The sequence below is a fragment of the Sinocyclocheilus anshuiensis genome, unplaced genomic scaffold, assembly GCF_001515605.1.
Source record: "Sinocyclocheilus anshuiensis isolate Anshui unplaced genomic scaffold, SAMN03320099.WGS_v1.1 scaffold838, whole genome shotgun sequence".
NCBI classification, from domain to species: domain Eukaryota; kingdom Metazoa; phylum Chordata; class Actinopteri; order Cypriniformes; family Cyprinidae; genus Sinocyclocheilus; species Sinocyclocheilus anshuiensis.
The window spans coordinates 1061020-1077074 of record NW_015539915.1 but is presented as its reverse complement, the minus strand read 5'-3'; the positions used below and the strand labels follow the sequence as shown (position 1 = coordinate 1077074).

At 36.1% G+C, this 16055-nt stretch overlaps 1 protein-coding gene across 1 annotated transcript; it reads left to right on the top strand.

The window, feature by feature from the left end:
* The first annotated feature begins 904 nt into the window (after nucleotides 1–904).
* On the top strand, nucleotides 905–11637 carry LOC107686489 (protein phosphatase PTC7 homolog). The gene is made up of 5 exons (XM_016483524.1): nucleotides 905–953; nucleotides 6107–6267; nucleotides 9058–9171; nucleotides 10935–11064; nucleotides 11177–11637. Exons 1-5 carry the CDS (start codon nucleotides 905–907, stop codon nucleotides 11233–11235), a joined length of 513 nt encoding a protein of 170 aa, XP_016339010.1. The 3' UTR covers nucleotides 11236–11637.
* Nucleotides 11638–16055: the final 4418 nt, after the last annotated feature.

Below are 16055 nucleotides of genomic sequence, written 5' to 3'. Positions count from 1 at the left end.
GGGACTTGTCAGGACACGGCATCACAGTATGGTAAGGGGCGTAACATTTCCGTCACACGCTTGAGGTATTCGGCCAATCACAACGCACTGGATAGCTGGCCATCACAGCACACCTCGCTTTTCAGACCGATGAGCTTTGTAAAAATCGACATGTTTCAGAAAGGCGGGCATAGAGGAGAAACAATAATGTACAGTATGTGGAAAATAATGTGCTTTTTGAACCTTAAACCGCATAAACGCATTTCATTACACCAAATACACAAAATAATGTTCTTTTTTAGCAATGTTATATGACCCCTTTAAGCCAAGAAGTCGCACCAATCTTTAATTCTTCACATCTCCAATAATAATCAATAATGTAGTAATATATAAAGCACAGCTCACACAGAGATCACTAAACCCATTGCGAAATATTAACTCGAAATTCAAAGTTGTGTGGATTCCTTGAAATGACTAGATTTGGCTGTCGAAAATTAGCCAAGCAAGGCGATTCAATCATTCAAAACAGCGGATTACAAATTTGAGTCCATGTGTTGTGTTTTAGGTACTTTTATTTTGTTTATAAAATAATTTAATTTACTCTTCGTTACTAAATTTCTCACCATTATAAATATTTTTTCTTGTATTTAGTGCAATTTTTCAAAGATAACTTTAATGCTGTCACTAATGTTAAAACAAAAATTGACAGCAATACATTTTCTACAATAAAGAACAAAATCTAGTTTAAAAAGTGTCAAGTTCTTAGAAATAGACTCATTCATGTTCATGTCATATGATTTTGCAAAACGGTTATACCATTTTCTGTTGTGTAGCCAACTACTATCAAAAAAACTCCTTTTGTGACAAATTGTTAATTGTTGAATTTAAAGGTAGGGTAGGTGATTTCATAGAGGCCAGCAATAGCATGACCTCCGGCTACTATGAACTCCTGCAGAACAAAGTACCGCTGCTGGGTAAGATCTTATCCACACACACACACCAAACCATACGGTGAGTCACACACTCACTGCTGCTTTTATAGGATAAATAAATTAAGTCGTGATGTACAGTATTGATTTTTGTCCAAGTTTTTTTCCCAATGTATTGTCAAGAATTCATGCTTGACTATTATGAGCAGCAAAAATGGCAGATTTTGATGTCATGTATCTCATACAGTGTTATTTTAGTATTGTTTGTATTCTGTAGTAGAATTTATTCATTTTTTTTATTTTTGTTTTTACATTTTTGAGTAACTTTGTGATTTTGTTAGTAATTTAGTTAGTAATTATTAGTAAATTTTAGTTAGTTTCTTTTATATATGTTTGTTTGTTTAAATTTTTCCTCTATTTTTAACATTTTATTTGAGCTTTATTTCAATTAGCTAATTTTTAATTTCAGTTAAAGATAACACATTAGTGACTGATTTTGAATGCTCTACATAGGCAACAACTAAACTCCCAATTAACATGTTGCTAAGGTAAATAATAAATGAATAGGTAACACTTTAGAAGGATTTAATTTGTTAACATTAATGCATTACCTAACAAACTAACAATGAGTAATGTATTTTTACAGCATTTATTAACCTTTGTTAATGTTAGTTAATAAAAAGTTCATGTTAGTTCACACTGCATTAACTAATGTTAACACATGCAACTTCTGATCTTAAAAATGTATTAGCAAATGTTAACATTAGTAAAGATTAATAAATGCTGTATTGTTAGTTGTTAGTTCATGTTAACTAATGTAGTTAACTAATGTTAACAAATAAAACGTTATTGTAAGATGTTAACAATGAATTAATAATTAATATATTTTTATTTTATTTTTCAGTGTCGAATGGAGTTTATCTATAGATGCAATTTCTGTTGATTTGTCTTCCTGCTAGGGATTTTTGCAAGACATCATTGTCTATTAAGCATATTTAGTAGGATTTTTTTTTTATACAGAGGTAAAATTAGGTTTGACTTTTGTTTTTCAAATTTGTTTTTCAAATCTTAAAGTATTGTGACAGTTTGTTCATTGTTTATCATTGTATTTTAATCTATGCTGTTCTTGTAAATAGAGTTTGGCCTAACAAAATGGAACGATTTTATTGAGCATGTCTTCATAAACAGCAGAAATGTTATTGTTTACTTAGATGGAAGTAAATGTGGGCATTGAAACGTTAATACTGATGTCATATACATGATTTCTGAATGAGATTATGTAGTGTAACTTAGGGCTGGGCGATATAGCTAAAAAATTTATCAACGATATAATGTTTCGTATTGTTTGTTATCGATAATTATTGACATTTAAAAAAAAAAAATAATAATTAAAACAGAGCAATAGAAAAAAATGTTGGCTTTCTATACATCTCTTGTGTGAGACGCGAGTGCAGCAGTTGTATTTGTCCATCTAGAAAATGCGCTGAATATGCGTTATGTGTGAATGGCTTGGTTTCAGTTTTAACCCATTCAAGATCGTCTCCGCATTGAGCTTCTATATTTCTCGAATATTTTGAATGAATAACGCAGCAGCGGCGCGTTATTCATTCAAAATATTCGAGAAATATAGAAGCTCAATGCGGAAAAAAGTAAACAATGCGGAAAAAAGTAAACAATGACTTCTGGAGTACAAAATTAAAACTGGATATTAATTTAGAGCAATAGTTCACACGCCGCTGCTCACAATAGTTCACACAAAAATTACAATGGTTTTGGGTTTACAATGCTGAACAAAACATTAAAATGCAACAATGTCACTTACATCATCATCACCCCATCTCGCGCACCACTGATGACGCTTCCTGATGCACACCTAACATGCAAATGCATGGTCTAGACTAACAAAACATTAAAATGCAACAACGTCACTTACATCATCACTGCATCTCGCGCGCCACTAATGACGCTCCCTAATGCACACCTAACATTTAAATGTAAATGTTTATTTTAAATTCGACTAATATTCATTCTTTATTCACAATCTCCTCATCGCAGGCACAGCACTCATTTCAGCATGTGTTTGTGTGTGCTGTCTGCGTCACTCATAGCACATGCCTATATCGTGCGCTATATCGAACAATTTTTCTATCGATATCGAAGGTGTACCATCGATAAATATCGATACCGTTTTATCGCCCAGGCCTATGTTTGCTAAGGTAACTTCAAATTAACAAATGGTCCAGGTGCCTTTTTTACCTCGCAAAGACTGAGAGTAAAGTTAGATTCTCAACAAGGCATTGGATTACCAAGCACGCAACCGGTCTTCTTTTTGCTGAAACCTGACATCACGGGCTGTCAGAAATGTCACTCTATGTTCTTCGTCTTGCTGAGTTGTTTGCCTCTTTAAAAAGTGGTCTGCTTTTATTTTGGGAAGGCATGTGGAGAGATAAAGGTCTGTGGGTGACCGTTCTAAGACAAGGTCGCTTGAACTACAAGGCTTTGGCCAGGGATCGAGAAAAGGAAAGATTGTGTGAGGTGATAAACTGAGAGGCCATCAGCATATAGCCTAATTAGAGATTCCTCTTTATTTAAGTGTTCAACCTAAAACCTGATCAGTGGGAAACATTGCTCTTAAAAATAGGTTTAATAGGTAATTATTTAAATTTGTTAACGTTAAAGTGTTAGGTGTAATAAACTAACAATGAACAATACTTTTACAGCATTTATGATTTTTAATTACTAGCCTACATACTATTTTCTATTGTAATATATTTTCAAATTTACCTAATTTATTCCTTTGAAGCTGAATATTTTCAGCATCATTACTCCAGTCTTCAGTGTCACATGATCCTTCAGAAATCATTCTAATATGCTGATTTGGTATTTTTGTAATTGATTTGCTGATTTCTTATTATAAATGTTGAAAACAGGTGTACTGCTTAATGTTTTTGTGGAAATTGTTGTTGTTTTTTTTTTTGTTCAAAAGAGTGTAATTTTTTTTCTAGAAATATTTTGTAACATTATTAATGTCTTTACTGTCACTTTTGATCTATTTAATGCACCTTGTAGAATAAAAGTATTAATTTACTAAATAAAAATATCTTACTGACCCCAAACATTTGAACGATAGTATAGTAATAGTAATATATTTTTTAACATTTCAAACTGATTAAATTATTTGATATATATGAACAAATTTAACAATAAACAATGGTATGTTTATATATCAACATTAACCTAGATTGACAAAATCGCTGTAAAAGTTTGTTTGCATTAATGTTAACAAACTAAACCTTATTGTAAAGCATTACCGATTGTGTTCTATGAAAAGTACATGTTACCTTTACATTACTTTTTTTCCGTAGCTATGTTTCCATCACCCTGTTTTTATGCACTTTAGAAATGAGTGATGGAAATGCCAAATTTCAAATAAAAATTCCTTAATTCGCAAAAGCTTTTACGCTCGCTTGTGGTGGTTTTTGACTTGTGCGAATAATGGGAGAAGGAAATGCATTTGCCGAATAAATTCCCCAATGCGCATCAAAAAAGTAATGCGACTTTGCGCTATGGGACAGCAAAAACCTGACTAACCATCGGACCGATCTTGTTCCACAGCATCTGAAATGTTGTTATGGTCACTCTGAAATGCCCGAGCAAAGTGATTTATTATATATGAAAATTATTATATTCAGTGGCTTCTTCTACTTTTCTTAGTGATATTTAGTGCCAGTTTATGAGGAAGTGACGATTTTGTTCTCTTTGACTTGTTGGATGCAAACGGTGCTTATTCGCAAATGTTTTATACGATATTCCAATTTTACGAATAAATTAAATTCGCAACTTTGGATGGAAACCCAGCTACTGTCAGTTATGCTTGCAGATTAGGGTTGGACGATGTCTACCAAAATCGGGGGGTGGGGGAGGGGCGGGGTTAGGGGTGCGCCCAAAGCATGAAACAAATAAAGCGTTCTACGGAGCCACTAAAAGGTTAGCCACTTGCTAGCGGTAGCCTGTTGCATTACAGTAAATGAAAGTTCACATCTTTCAGCTTAACATCGTGATGGCTGTCAGACGATGGCATCGTCTATCGGCCCAACCCTATTGCAGATGTTTGTTAACACCTGGTGGTGGTATTTTTACAGTGGACATGTGATTGTCCCCCTGACATACTTTACATACAACAATTTCTCCCTGCATAGACGTCATGCTGCTTGCAGTGTAGACCGCTTCTTATATAATAGGAGCCACAATGCATCACGGCACCCGCTTGCTGTGAGGACATGCTGTCGCTAGGGGTGTGCGATATATATCGTCTGCGATAATATAGCAACATGACGGTGTTTCGTTCTTGAATGAATCAACCGTTTAAATGATTCAGTTCAATCGCAATGACTCACTTATTAACAGTGATTTGCTGCCACCTGCTGGCGGTTTTAATTTCAAATTTCGGCTTTTTCTTTTCTTTTTTTTATAGATTTTTTTCATGTTTTAAATCATTTCAAATATCAGTATTCAACGTTTTATGTTTAATATATCAAAACATTATTTATGCATTTGCAATTGCAGGTTAAATGCATTCATGTCTTGCATTAAACAAAATACATGTGTGTAAATACATCTAAATGCCACTTCAGATGCAGCTTCTGTGTTGATTTAATTTGCCTGGTAACAGCCCAAATGTCTTATTATTCTAATTCCCTGATTAAATGTAAGAATTTGACTCAAAAGATAATAGACACTTTTAGAAAAAATGGCTTTATAAAGGTAAAAATGCCCATAAAATGCAAAAATCAGTTTAAACTTATTGGAAAAGATTAATTTCTATCAGTATGAACTGACTACCACACAGAATATGAAGAATATTAAAAACATTATGAGTCAGCTGTCTTCGGCAGTCCTTAAGGTACCAGCACAATAACACACTCAGCAAAATATCGTCTAATTATCGTCATATAAAATCCCAGAAAATATCGAGATATTTTGTCAATATCGCACACCCCTATCTGTCGCACACAGTATGTAGGTTACATGACTATGTTATGGGGACAAAGGTTCAACTGTTTTTGTGAGTGAATAAAAAGTAAAGTGTAAATTGTTTCATTTGCATATAAAAAGTTATGTATTATAGCTTCAATTAAAAAAAATCTATGTATATTATTTGTTTAATTTATTTTTTTTTGTCTCTTTGTCTCTTCTAGGGAGTAGCACAGCTTGCATAGTCGTTCTGGATCGTCGGAGTCACAGGATACACACCTGCAATCTGGGAGACTCAGGCTTCTTGGTGGTTCGGGGTGGAGAGGTGGTCCATCGGTCAGACGAGCAGCAACACTACTTCAACACACCCTTCCAGCTGTCCATAGCAATAATTAATTAACACGCATAACCATATATATATATATATATATATATATATATATATGGTGAATGTTTATACTTAATCATGGTTACACCATTTTTTAGAGTCTTAAATATAAACTTTTCTAATTGTATGATTTAAAAAAAAAAAAAAACATTTCTGAATTTCTAAGAACATTAAACTTTAATTATTTTTCTTTTTTCTTTATCGTGGATACTTATTAGATTGAGCAGTGTTTGCAGGTATTAGCTGAGATTCTCCTGAACCCTGTAGAAGTGAGAACAGCCTAAGAGTTCCGCCTAAAGCACTGTGAGGGAGTGTTGGCCCAATTCTTTAATGTCAAGGCCGTGTGATTCTAGTTCCTCACTGCCACGGTATTGCCAGGGGCACACATCCAAACACGCACGCGCAAATACCCAAAACCTCCAATCAAAGAGAGAGGGTGGTGAAGCAAACCCATTCCCCTTTGCCAATCAGCATTGTGCTGAACACTTTTTTACATTTTTTTTTTTACTGAGTCCCAGTAGAGGGTGTGATTATTTTAAGCTCCACATGTCCTGCTAAATTGATGTGGGACCTTTAGTTTATGTCGTCCAGAGTCTGTTATGGCAGACCTCCACTGAAAAAACTCATCTAACTTTCTCATGTGCAGCAGGAAATCTGACCTGAGCTTGACCTGAGTGTTGGGTTCTAAGTGTGCCTCATTGGCACTAAAATATCCATTTACAAGTAGAATTACATGCATTTGTCTATTTACTTTGAAGCCTCTCAGGTGCTTTGAGTTCTGTGGCAGTGATTTAGTAAAAAAAAATACATTGAGTTTTGGAATCAAGACCAAGATCGGGTGTTGCAGGTCTTCTGAGATCGAAATGATTGTTTGTTTAGTCATTTAGCAGATGTTTTAATCCAAAGACAATTCAGCTGAGAAACAATTTATCATACAAAAAGCAACAGCATTAGTACCAGTAAATTGTTGTTTTAGATTGTTAATGATTGGTACTTGTACTGGTCCGCGTCACAAAAATGAACCAACTATAGACTACTTGCCTCAGACATGAGAAATATCTATAGAAAGCTTGAAATGTCTACTTTTAAACAAACTAATTTAAATAAAAAATGAACACTCATGTAATCCATATGTAAATCCATCTCTGAAGATGAGTCAGCGTCATCTTTGCAGCTAGCAGTGACTCAGAAAACACTCCTTTATTAATATCTAAAATATCTCCTTGCTATTTTTTTCCAATACATTCAGTCATTACTTTTGCGGCTAGTTTTATGTGTGCACTTGAACGCAGAACAGGCTATATCTTAAAGGCCCCCCATGTATATATTTAAGTAATTAGATTAGTACAAACGTGATTTAGTTGACTAACGGCTTAAATTAATGACTATTAGTCTACTAGAAAAATCTTTAGTCGGGGGCCCTACAAACAAATATGATAGACTGCCATAGAGCTCTGGAAAACACCCAAAGCCATCTAATATAATAGCAGCAAGTTTTAAAAGGATAAGCAAATGTCCTCCTTTTGATTTCTTAAATGTGACCCATAATCAGAGCACTAATACTTACCCAGTGCACTAAGACAGATTAAACTAAAACTCAAGGGATTTGGAGCTTGAAGAGGCCTGTCTGGTTTCCAAGAAAACAACCTGACTGATTGGATTTGGTCCAGAGGTCATGTTGGGTCTGGAAAAGTTCTCTTAAACCCAAGTGTCCATTACCCTCCGTTTAGGTCAGGCTGATCTCTGGCCTGTTACCCTTTTGCACTACTGCTTGAGTTTCAACCCTGATCAAGTATCTCAGTCTAATTTAGTGGATTAGATCATTGTTTTCCCATTAGCATTTCTACAAAATGACTGGATTTTTGCCAATAGACATTAATCTGAGAACTGCAGGTCCTTTATGCTTAACATATTGTTTTTATTTATTTATTTATCAGTGTAATTCAGAAGGTTAAATTTATTTTTCACAAGTGTTCATAACTTGGCATCAATCTTGGGTATGTGGGTGGCATAGTAATTAAAATACGCTGGTATTGTAGAGCATTTGCATATGCTCTACAGAAGTGTAATTCTAAATCTTTTTGTCGATCTCTTTCAGTCCTGAGGCGGCAGATAGCTCTTCCTTTGATGTCCAATTAGGGGACATCATTTTGACTGGTGACACTCGCTGATAGCGGATACACTCACTGCAGTATCACAGATGGTTGTGTGTCACAGATCAGTGTCACAGACATCTGCGCGTGGGGCCCTGTGGCTTTTACATCAATTAATAGTGTAAGATGCACCTACTGTAGGTTGATCTGGTGCTTATGCAGGCTATGTGAGTTTGATGGCCGCCCCCCTAATATGATGGCAGGGGAAACACTGTAATGACTTGAATACACCTCTGCTGTAGCAAGTATTTTATTTTTAAAGTTTTTTTTGTGTGTTTTTATTTTATAAAAAAAAAGTATTTAATATTTAATATAGCGTCTAATATAAAAAAAAATTTTGGGGGGATATTGTACTGCTATTGTAGTAAGATTATATCTTTATTTGGTCGTTTGGCATAATCTACTATTGCTGTTTAAGCAGTTAAGAAGTTTTGGTAAAATATTAAACAAATGTAAAACATTTGATAAGTCATGTGATGCAACCAATGTGCAGAAACATGCTGAAAGGAAAACAAAAAAAACCAGGAAATGTCATAGAGACATATGCAGACCCCCGTTGACTGTGACAAGGTCAATAAATCAAGTTAAGTGGAGATTGTAAAATGACATACGTAAAAAACATATTTTAAATAAGGCAGATAGCTCTTCCTTTGATGTCCAATTAGGGGACATCATTTTGACTGCTACTGACGGCCTCTTTGACAACATGCCTGACTACATGATCCTGCAAGAACTCAAGAAACTCAAGGTACAGACAGTACTTGCATTAAATGTGAGGGTGCTTGGGCGACAGTCAACTGATTTGTTTTTTGGCTTATACCAATATTATAGAGATTAGTGTGGCTGATATATCACATGTGTGGATATAACGCAATGTTATGATCGCAAATAAGATGCAATTGGACCTGAGGGGACCAGTGTCCACAATTACACCGTCCTGCATCATATTTGCAGAATGAAATCAGCATTCAGCAACAATACTTGTTTCTTACTAATTTAGGGATGCTGATTCCAAAAATAGTGCCTGTTTTGCTCAAGCACGTCACATTTTCTCACAATGGTTTTTGACAACCATTTGTACAGTGAAGAAATCTTGTTTTATCCCTTAATCACCAAAAAACTGCCACGAAGACTTGATTATCTGTCTTCCTCGGGGCTAGGTTACATCTCTGTTCAATTTTCAGCCAATTTTCGTGCATATAAATACTTGTGAAGACATTATTTTATGCCTTACACTGTTTTAAATGTTTTTCCACTCCTTTGCAGATTCTAAGTTAAATGATGCATTTGGAGTACTTTTTGTCATTAAAACAAGCTTTTGGTAACTCAACATTATCAAATTTGGTAATTCGTTTTTTTTTTTCTTCAAGATGCAGGGCTGTATTATCGGTTGATACCGATAAACTTAGAATCAAAATGGCTGATATATCAGTCTAAAGCCCGATTCGGACGGTAATTGTTTCTCATATGGACGTCTGTAAAAATACATTTACATATCACCTCAGTGATAAAACTCATGGATTCGGATGCGATCTATTCACAGAGGAGGAGTGAGTTCTGTGATCCTACGAACCCGGGAATGTGCTGCTCACGTGACCAGTCACATAATTGTCTGCTGTAAATAAAATTAATTTTATTTACAAATTTATTCTTATTAATGTGTAAAATGCATTTAAAAATACTTATGTAAAATGTATTCTTATTATTCCAAGCATATTTTATAATATATAATCCTATTTATTATTTGATTATTTAAATCTCCTGTTTAAAAATAGGAAAATAGACGCGCTATAGTTGTATATATTTATACGCGATATAGTTATGTATATATCCGTTTATAATACACATTTTAAAATTGTATTGCATACCTGCTGCTGCCATAATAAAGACCCATTTCGAATGTTTGCGTGCTTTTCTTCTCTTTCTGCTCCCAGTCGCTGTGAGCAGTTATGAAGCATTGTTCTTTTAAATACTTTCCAGCATTTCAGAAATAAATATGTATGCAAATTACACCGAAGTACAACAGTTAACGTACCTTACGGTTCGGGAGTGCTCAAAAAGGGTTTAAGCTGAATTTTGAATCGATTTCTTCTCGTAAACTCAGAGATGTGGATTCGGACGCAATTAAATTACCACACGACCTTGGTGTTTGTCAAAAAACAGTAGGTAATTCGGCTGGGGATTGTTACTGGGGTGGTGAGAGAAAAACACCGACATCCTGGATTCGGACGGCTATTAAATCACCAACTACCGCCTGTAAATGGTGAAAATCACTTACGTCCCCCTGAGAAACAATTACCGTACGAATGGGGCTTAACACTATACTTGGTTATTAGTAGGATTTCCACCTTTTTCAGGTTATCTTCAGGTTATCTTCCTATACTGATAATCTCAAAATAGCCATATAATGGCCGATTAATCTCCCTGGCCGATATATCGGTATAATATCGGTGGGTACTTTCCACGTTTTTCATTTTATTTATCCCTCTTTTTATATTTATTTTGCCTCAGAACACCAACTATGATAGTATCCAGCAGACTGCCCGCAGCATTGCTGAACAGGCCCACGAGTTGGCCTACGACCCCAACTACATGTCCCCTTTTGCCCAGTTTGCCTGTGACAACGGGTTGAATGTAAGAGGTGAGTCTTCAAAAAGAGGTTCTTGACTTCCATTACCTTTCTCATTCCAAAACCTCTTTGAATATCCATAATCAGCGGTACTGACCTTGTAATTGGTCTATTTTCATTTCAGGGGGGAAGCCTGACGACATCACAGTGCTTCTGTCCATTGTGGCAGAATACACAGACTGAGCGCGCTCAGTGGAGCTTGCTCTTCTCTTACACCGGTGTCTTCCACCCCTCTCCTATTGCACTGCTCCCCATCTCACTTCTCCCAGCACCACTTTCCATTCTTCCATTTCTCGAGTAGATCTCCAGTCAACGCAGGGAGGAGGATAACATGAACTCACTGGTGTGGGTGGTGATGCAAGCGGTACAAACAGTCCACAATTGATGACCTCATTTGTGTTTAAAAGGATCTTGGGAATCTTCAACCCGTGTTGTGAATTTGTGTCATTTCTATTTTTCCAAGGGGCAAGGAGAGCCATGCATTACCCACAAAAAGTGGTTTCTAATGGGAGAAGCTGTCATATTCACTCGTGTGGTTTGTGCAAATGAAAAGCTGTTGTTAAATGGTTGGTTGTCTATGTCTTGAGAGAGAAGTTAAGCATCTCTGAAGCCTCTATGTGCTGGAGTGCCTCTGTATTTTTGTGTGTACGTGTATAACGTGTCCCGTTTGGTTAAGCTGTAATGGAAAGGTAGGTAAAAGTTCGGAAAGGGGCTTAGCTAGATTTAAACCTGTTGCGAAATGCAAGTGCTTTAGGATGTGCTGGCTAGTTATGTTCAGCCAGAATATCTACCTCTAGTTAGACAACCTTCATCTACACCATCACTTTGTGAGGTCTTGGATGATGGATTGCAAGTTGAAAGGCAGGAAGGAGATGAGTTAAATGTACAGCTTGTGTTTGGTTATAAAAGATAGAAACTGAACTGCACAGAAATCGTAGACCTTAGTCAGTGTAGTGCCATATTTAAGTTTTGACAGGAATGAAACTGAGGCTGTGAGGGTTAGAAGTACAGTGCATTCAGTGGATTGTACTGTTTAACATCAAACCGATTGTTCAGCTGACAAAACGTCTTTCTGAAAAATGTTACGTAGACAATAACTGAAAACTTTTGAAAGTTGTGATTTGGTGAAAATTAGATGAGCTAGGACCTTTATACAGTTCGTAAAGACTAAGTATATCCCTGGCATCCTTATTTTCAATATGTCGTCAAACCTGACTAAGGTCTGTACCAGAGAATGTCACAATCCACTGATAGACAGATACACTCGCTCACGGGGATGGTGGATGTTGATTCAGTGGATTGTACTGTTTAACATCAAACCGATTGTTCAGCTGACAAAACGTCTTTCTGAAAAATGTTACGTAGACAATAACTGAAAACTTTTGAAAGTTGTGATTTGGTGAAAATTAGATGAGCTAGGACCTTTATACAGTTCGTAAAGACTGTAAGTATATCCCTGGCATCCTTATTTTCAATATGGCGTCAAACCTGACTAAGGTCTGTACCAGAGAATGTCACAATCCACTGATAGACAGATACACTCGCTCACGGGGATGGTGGATGTTGACTGAATGCGTGTTGGATGTATATTTACATGACTTCGCCTCTCGACCCTTGAGTTTGAAAGTCTACATGCACAAATGGCTAGCATCTGGCAATGCTTTTCATGAATTGAAAGGTCAGGTATATAAATAAACGTTTTATTTTTATAAATATTTAGCTTTTAGTGGACAAGATTCAACAGAATGCAGAAGTCAGGGAACGCTGGTCTTTACGGATCGACCGTAAGGCCTTTCGGCGTTTTCTGTGCTCCCTAGCGAGGCTTGGGCTATTTTTTTAAATTGATTGAAGGGTATCTAACGCTTTTTTTTTTTTCCTGTGTCGCTCTATATTGGTTCTAGAGTCACATTGGTTCACACTCATGTGCTGCTTTAATTTAGTAAATTATAAATGTGTGAGTGACTACATTATTTATATGAATGTTTTTACCTGTACAGTAAAAAATGGGTGCGCTGATGGCGATTTTATTTCACGAAAGCGACAATTCATGCAGACCGTTGAGTGTGATTGGCTTGCAGTCTTTGGATAAAATGGAACACTGATTCTATGAGAAGCATTAACTATACATAATTGTTATATTTTTGTCCAGTTTATTGAGATTGGAAAAACATAAAGCAATACAGATTTTTTAAATGTCTTTTTAGTTTTGTTTCTCCAATGTCTGTGAAATATTGTGCATGCCCAGGATGGCAAACCTCAGTTAAGTATGTCAAAAATTATTGATATATGTATAGCCCATGAGTAAATATTCTTTAAAGCTTTCATACTTAAAATCCTATATAAACATGAAACTCAATGTTTTGTGAGGTTTGCTGTCCTGATATGTTCCATAAAGGCATGGCTATTCACCTACAGACAGAGAGGACTATAATCAAGTCCTCAGTTGTGCCTGCAACACAATTCGACCAGAACTGTGGTCTCTTATGTGTGAAGTCTTGTGGGTTGTGGTCATGTTAAAATCAACATCTCGATCCACATTGTGTAATCGGTAAAGAAAACCAAAGCAGGAAAGCCATTAGACCAGCATGACCAAGGTTTTCTCATCCAATGTCTCACTGTCATCTAAAAGACCGCAGTTTAATCTTTAAATGTTAAGAGTATCTGCCGGAATTACCATAGTGTCCCAAATCTGATTTTCTTTCTAGATAAATGAAATGGAAATGAACTAAACAGCCAGTCATAAGTAATGGTTATTCAGTTGTGTACTTGTCAATTACCAAATGTGTGATCTAGGTCGAAAATGTTTTAGCTGTCTTTTTATTTTAGTCAAAGGTGATGTGTGTGTGATATCAGCGCCTCTAGAGGCAGCAAACAGAATTGCAATTTGTTTTGTTTTTTTGTTTGTTTTTGTTTTTTGAACAACTCAACCAATGGCATTAGTTTAAGGCGGAGCTAACAGTTTGCTGGAGTAATGACAGTTTTTGGTTTGGTCAGACAATAAGAATTGGGATGATTTATTTTGGATCAGAAATGCCATAAAATAATGAAGTATTAGGATCACCCAAAAAAATGTAATTAAATAAATATAATTAAAAAAACTGATCTAAACAACACATGGTGGTTTGAAATCCAATTATAGTCATTTTTGCATTTGTTGGAATATGTCTCAATGTAACAAAATACAAAAAACAAGTTTGACGTCATAAATTGCATATTGATCAGTCTGTGTCCGAATATAGCCTGCTAATTTTTGATCACTTTTTCCCCAAGAGGCAAATGTTCAAGTTGGTCTTCTCTTTATATTGACAGCTACTCTTAATTACTCTTAATACTCTTAAAGGGGTCATCGGATGCAAAATTCACTTTTCAAGTTGTTTGAACATAAATGTGTGTTGGAAGTGTGTGTACACATCCATCCTATAATGATAAAAATTCACTCAGTGATTTTTTTTTAAATCCCTATTTTAAAATCCCCTTTCTCAAATCAGGCTGTTCTGAGATTCCTGGCAGAATGACGTAGTTCTGTACAGGCCCCTCCCACGATAGTTGATTGACAAGGCCGTCTTACCTTAGACCCGCCCTGAGTGAGCTGTGAGCTGTCCGCCATTGTGTCGACTCCGGTGCAGGGGAAGACCAGATGTCTCCGATTAAGCGATTGAGGTGCTTTGTTGTTGGATGTAATAATTAATATAGCAGTCGTCATTTACTCCCGACATCTGAGCCGCTGAAGACGCAGAGGATTAACGTTACTTTTGCTTTGAAGTGAATGCGCCGATCCCCGATCTGCCTAAATGCATTTTAAGTTTGCGTGAATCATTCGTGATCCACCCTCACCTACAGAAGAAGTGAGTATAAGGGTTGTTTATGAATCTTTGCAAATCACCTTTCCTAATAATGTGCTAGTTAGCCAGTTTCGCGGCTGAAGTTTACAGTCTGCTCGTAACTCCACGGAAGAGAAGGGCGGGGTCAGCAGAGCTCATTAGCATTTAAATCAACATGGACTAGAACAGCGTGCTGAAAACAGAGCTGTTTTTGACAGGGTAAAAAAGGGTGTTTTTTACACTACCATTGAGAAATTTTAACCAAAGTATGTTATAGACTTTTGGTTAAGACCCTAAAGAATCATATCAACTTGTGCAAAATGGGCATCCGATGACCCCTTTAAAGAAGGTATTTTTGTATTGCAACCTATGTACTATAACACTGGATATTGACTGTTTGAACAAACTGATCAGATTTTTTACTTGTTAAATGATAAAATCAGTCCCAGAGATAGAGTTTGAAAAGCAAACCAATTAGTGTGCAACTGAAGAAAACATTATTTTTGCAATTCTGTTTGGTGTCTCTGGCAGTGCGTAAATGTCACGTTTCGCCATTAGTGAGTGTCATTGCATGAGATGGTGTTGTGATTAAACCTTTTGTGTCTGGATTTTTGCCACTTTGTTTGCCACACACACCACACATTTTTCCGAATTCTCTTGTCATGGCTTGTCCAAAACCGTCAGATGTGCTTTTATCAATTCTAGTACAATTTTCCTACATCATCATTTCAAAACAGGAAAGTTGCCTCCCTGAGTTGTGCTGATGGTGACTGAACGCCACTCAGATCTGTGTCTGTGTTTCACTGTGAGTGAACCAGGAGTGGCTCCATCATACAAATCAACATGCCATTTGTGCCTTAAAATCTCATACTGTCCCATCCAGAGGCCTTTGTGTGGCAAAGCTTGTGTGTCTCGTCTGAGTGTCGCTTACAGCAGTGTCCTCAATTCTGGTTGTATCATCCGTCCTTCTCTCATTTGATGGTTTCTATGGTGCTGTCTGCAGTCAAGATGAGTCTGTCAGTCTCTGAAGCAGACAATGTGCGAATGAGAACTACACTTTTTGTGTGTACAGTGTAACAATGCAAGAAAAGTTCCTGTAAATATGTTTTCCAAGTTGTAAAATATTTAAATAAAAATATAGTATTTATACTAAAATATGACTCTGAAGATTTATTTCATATA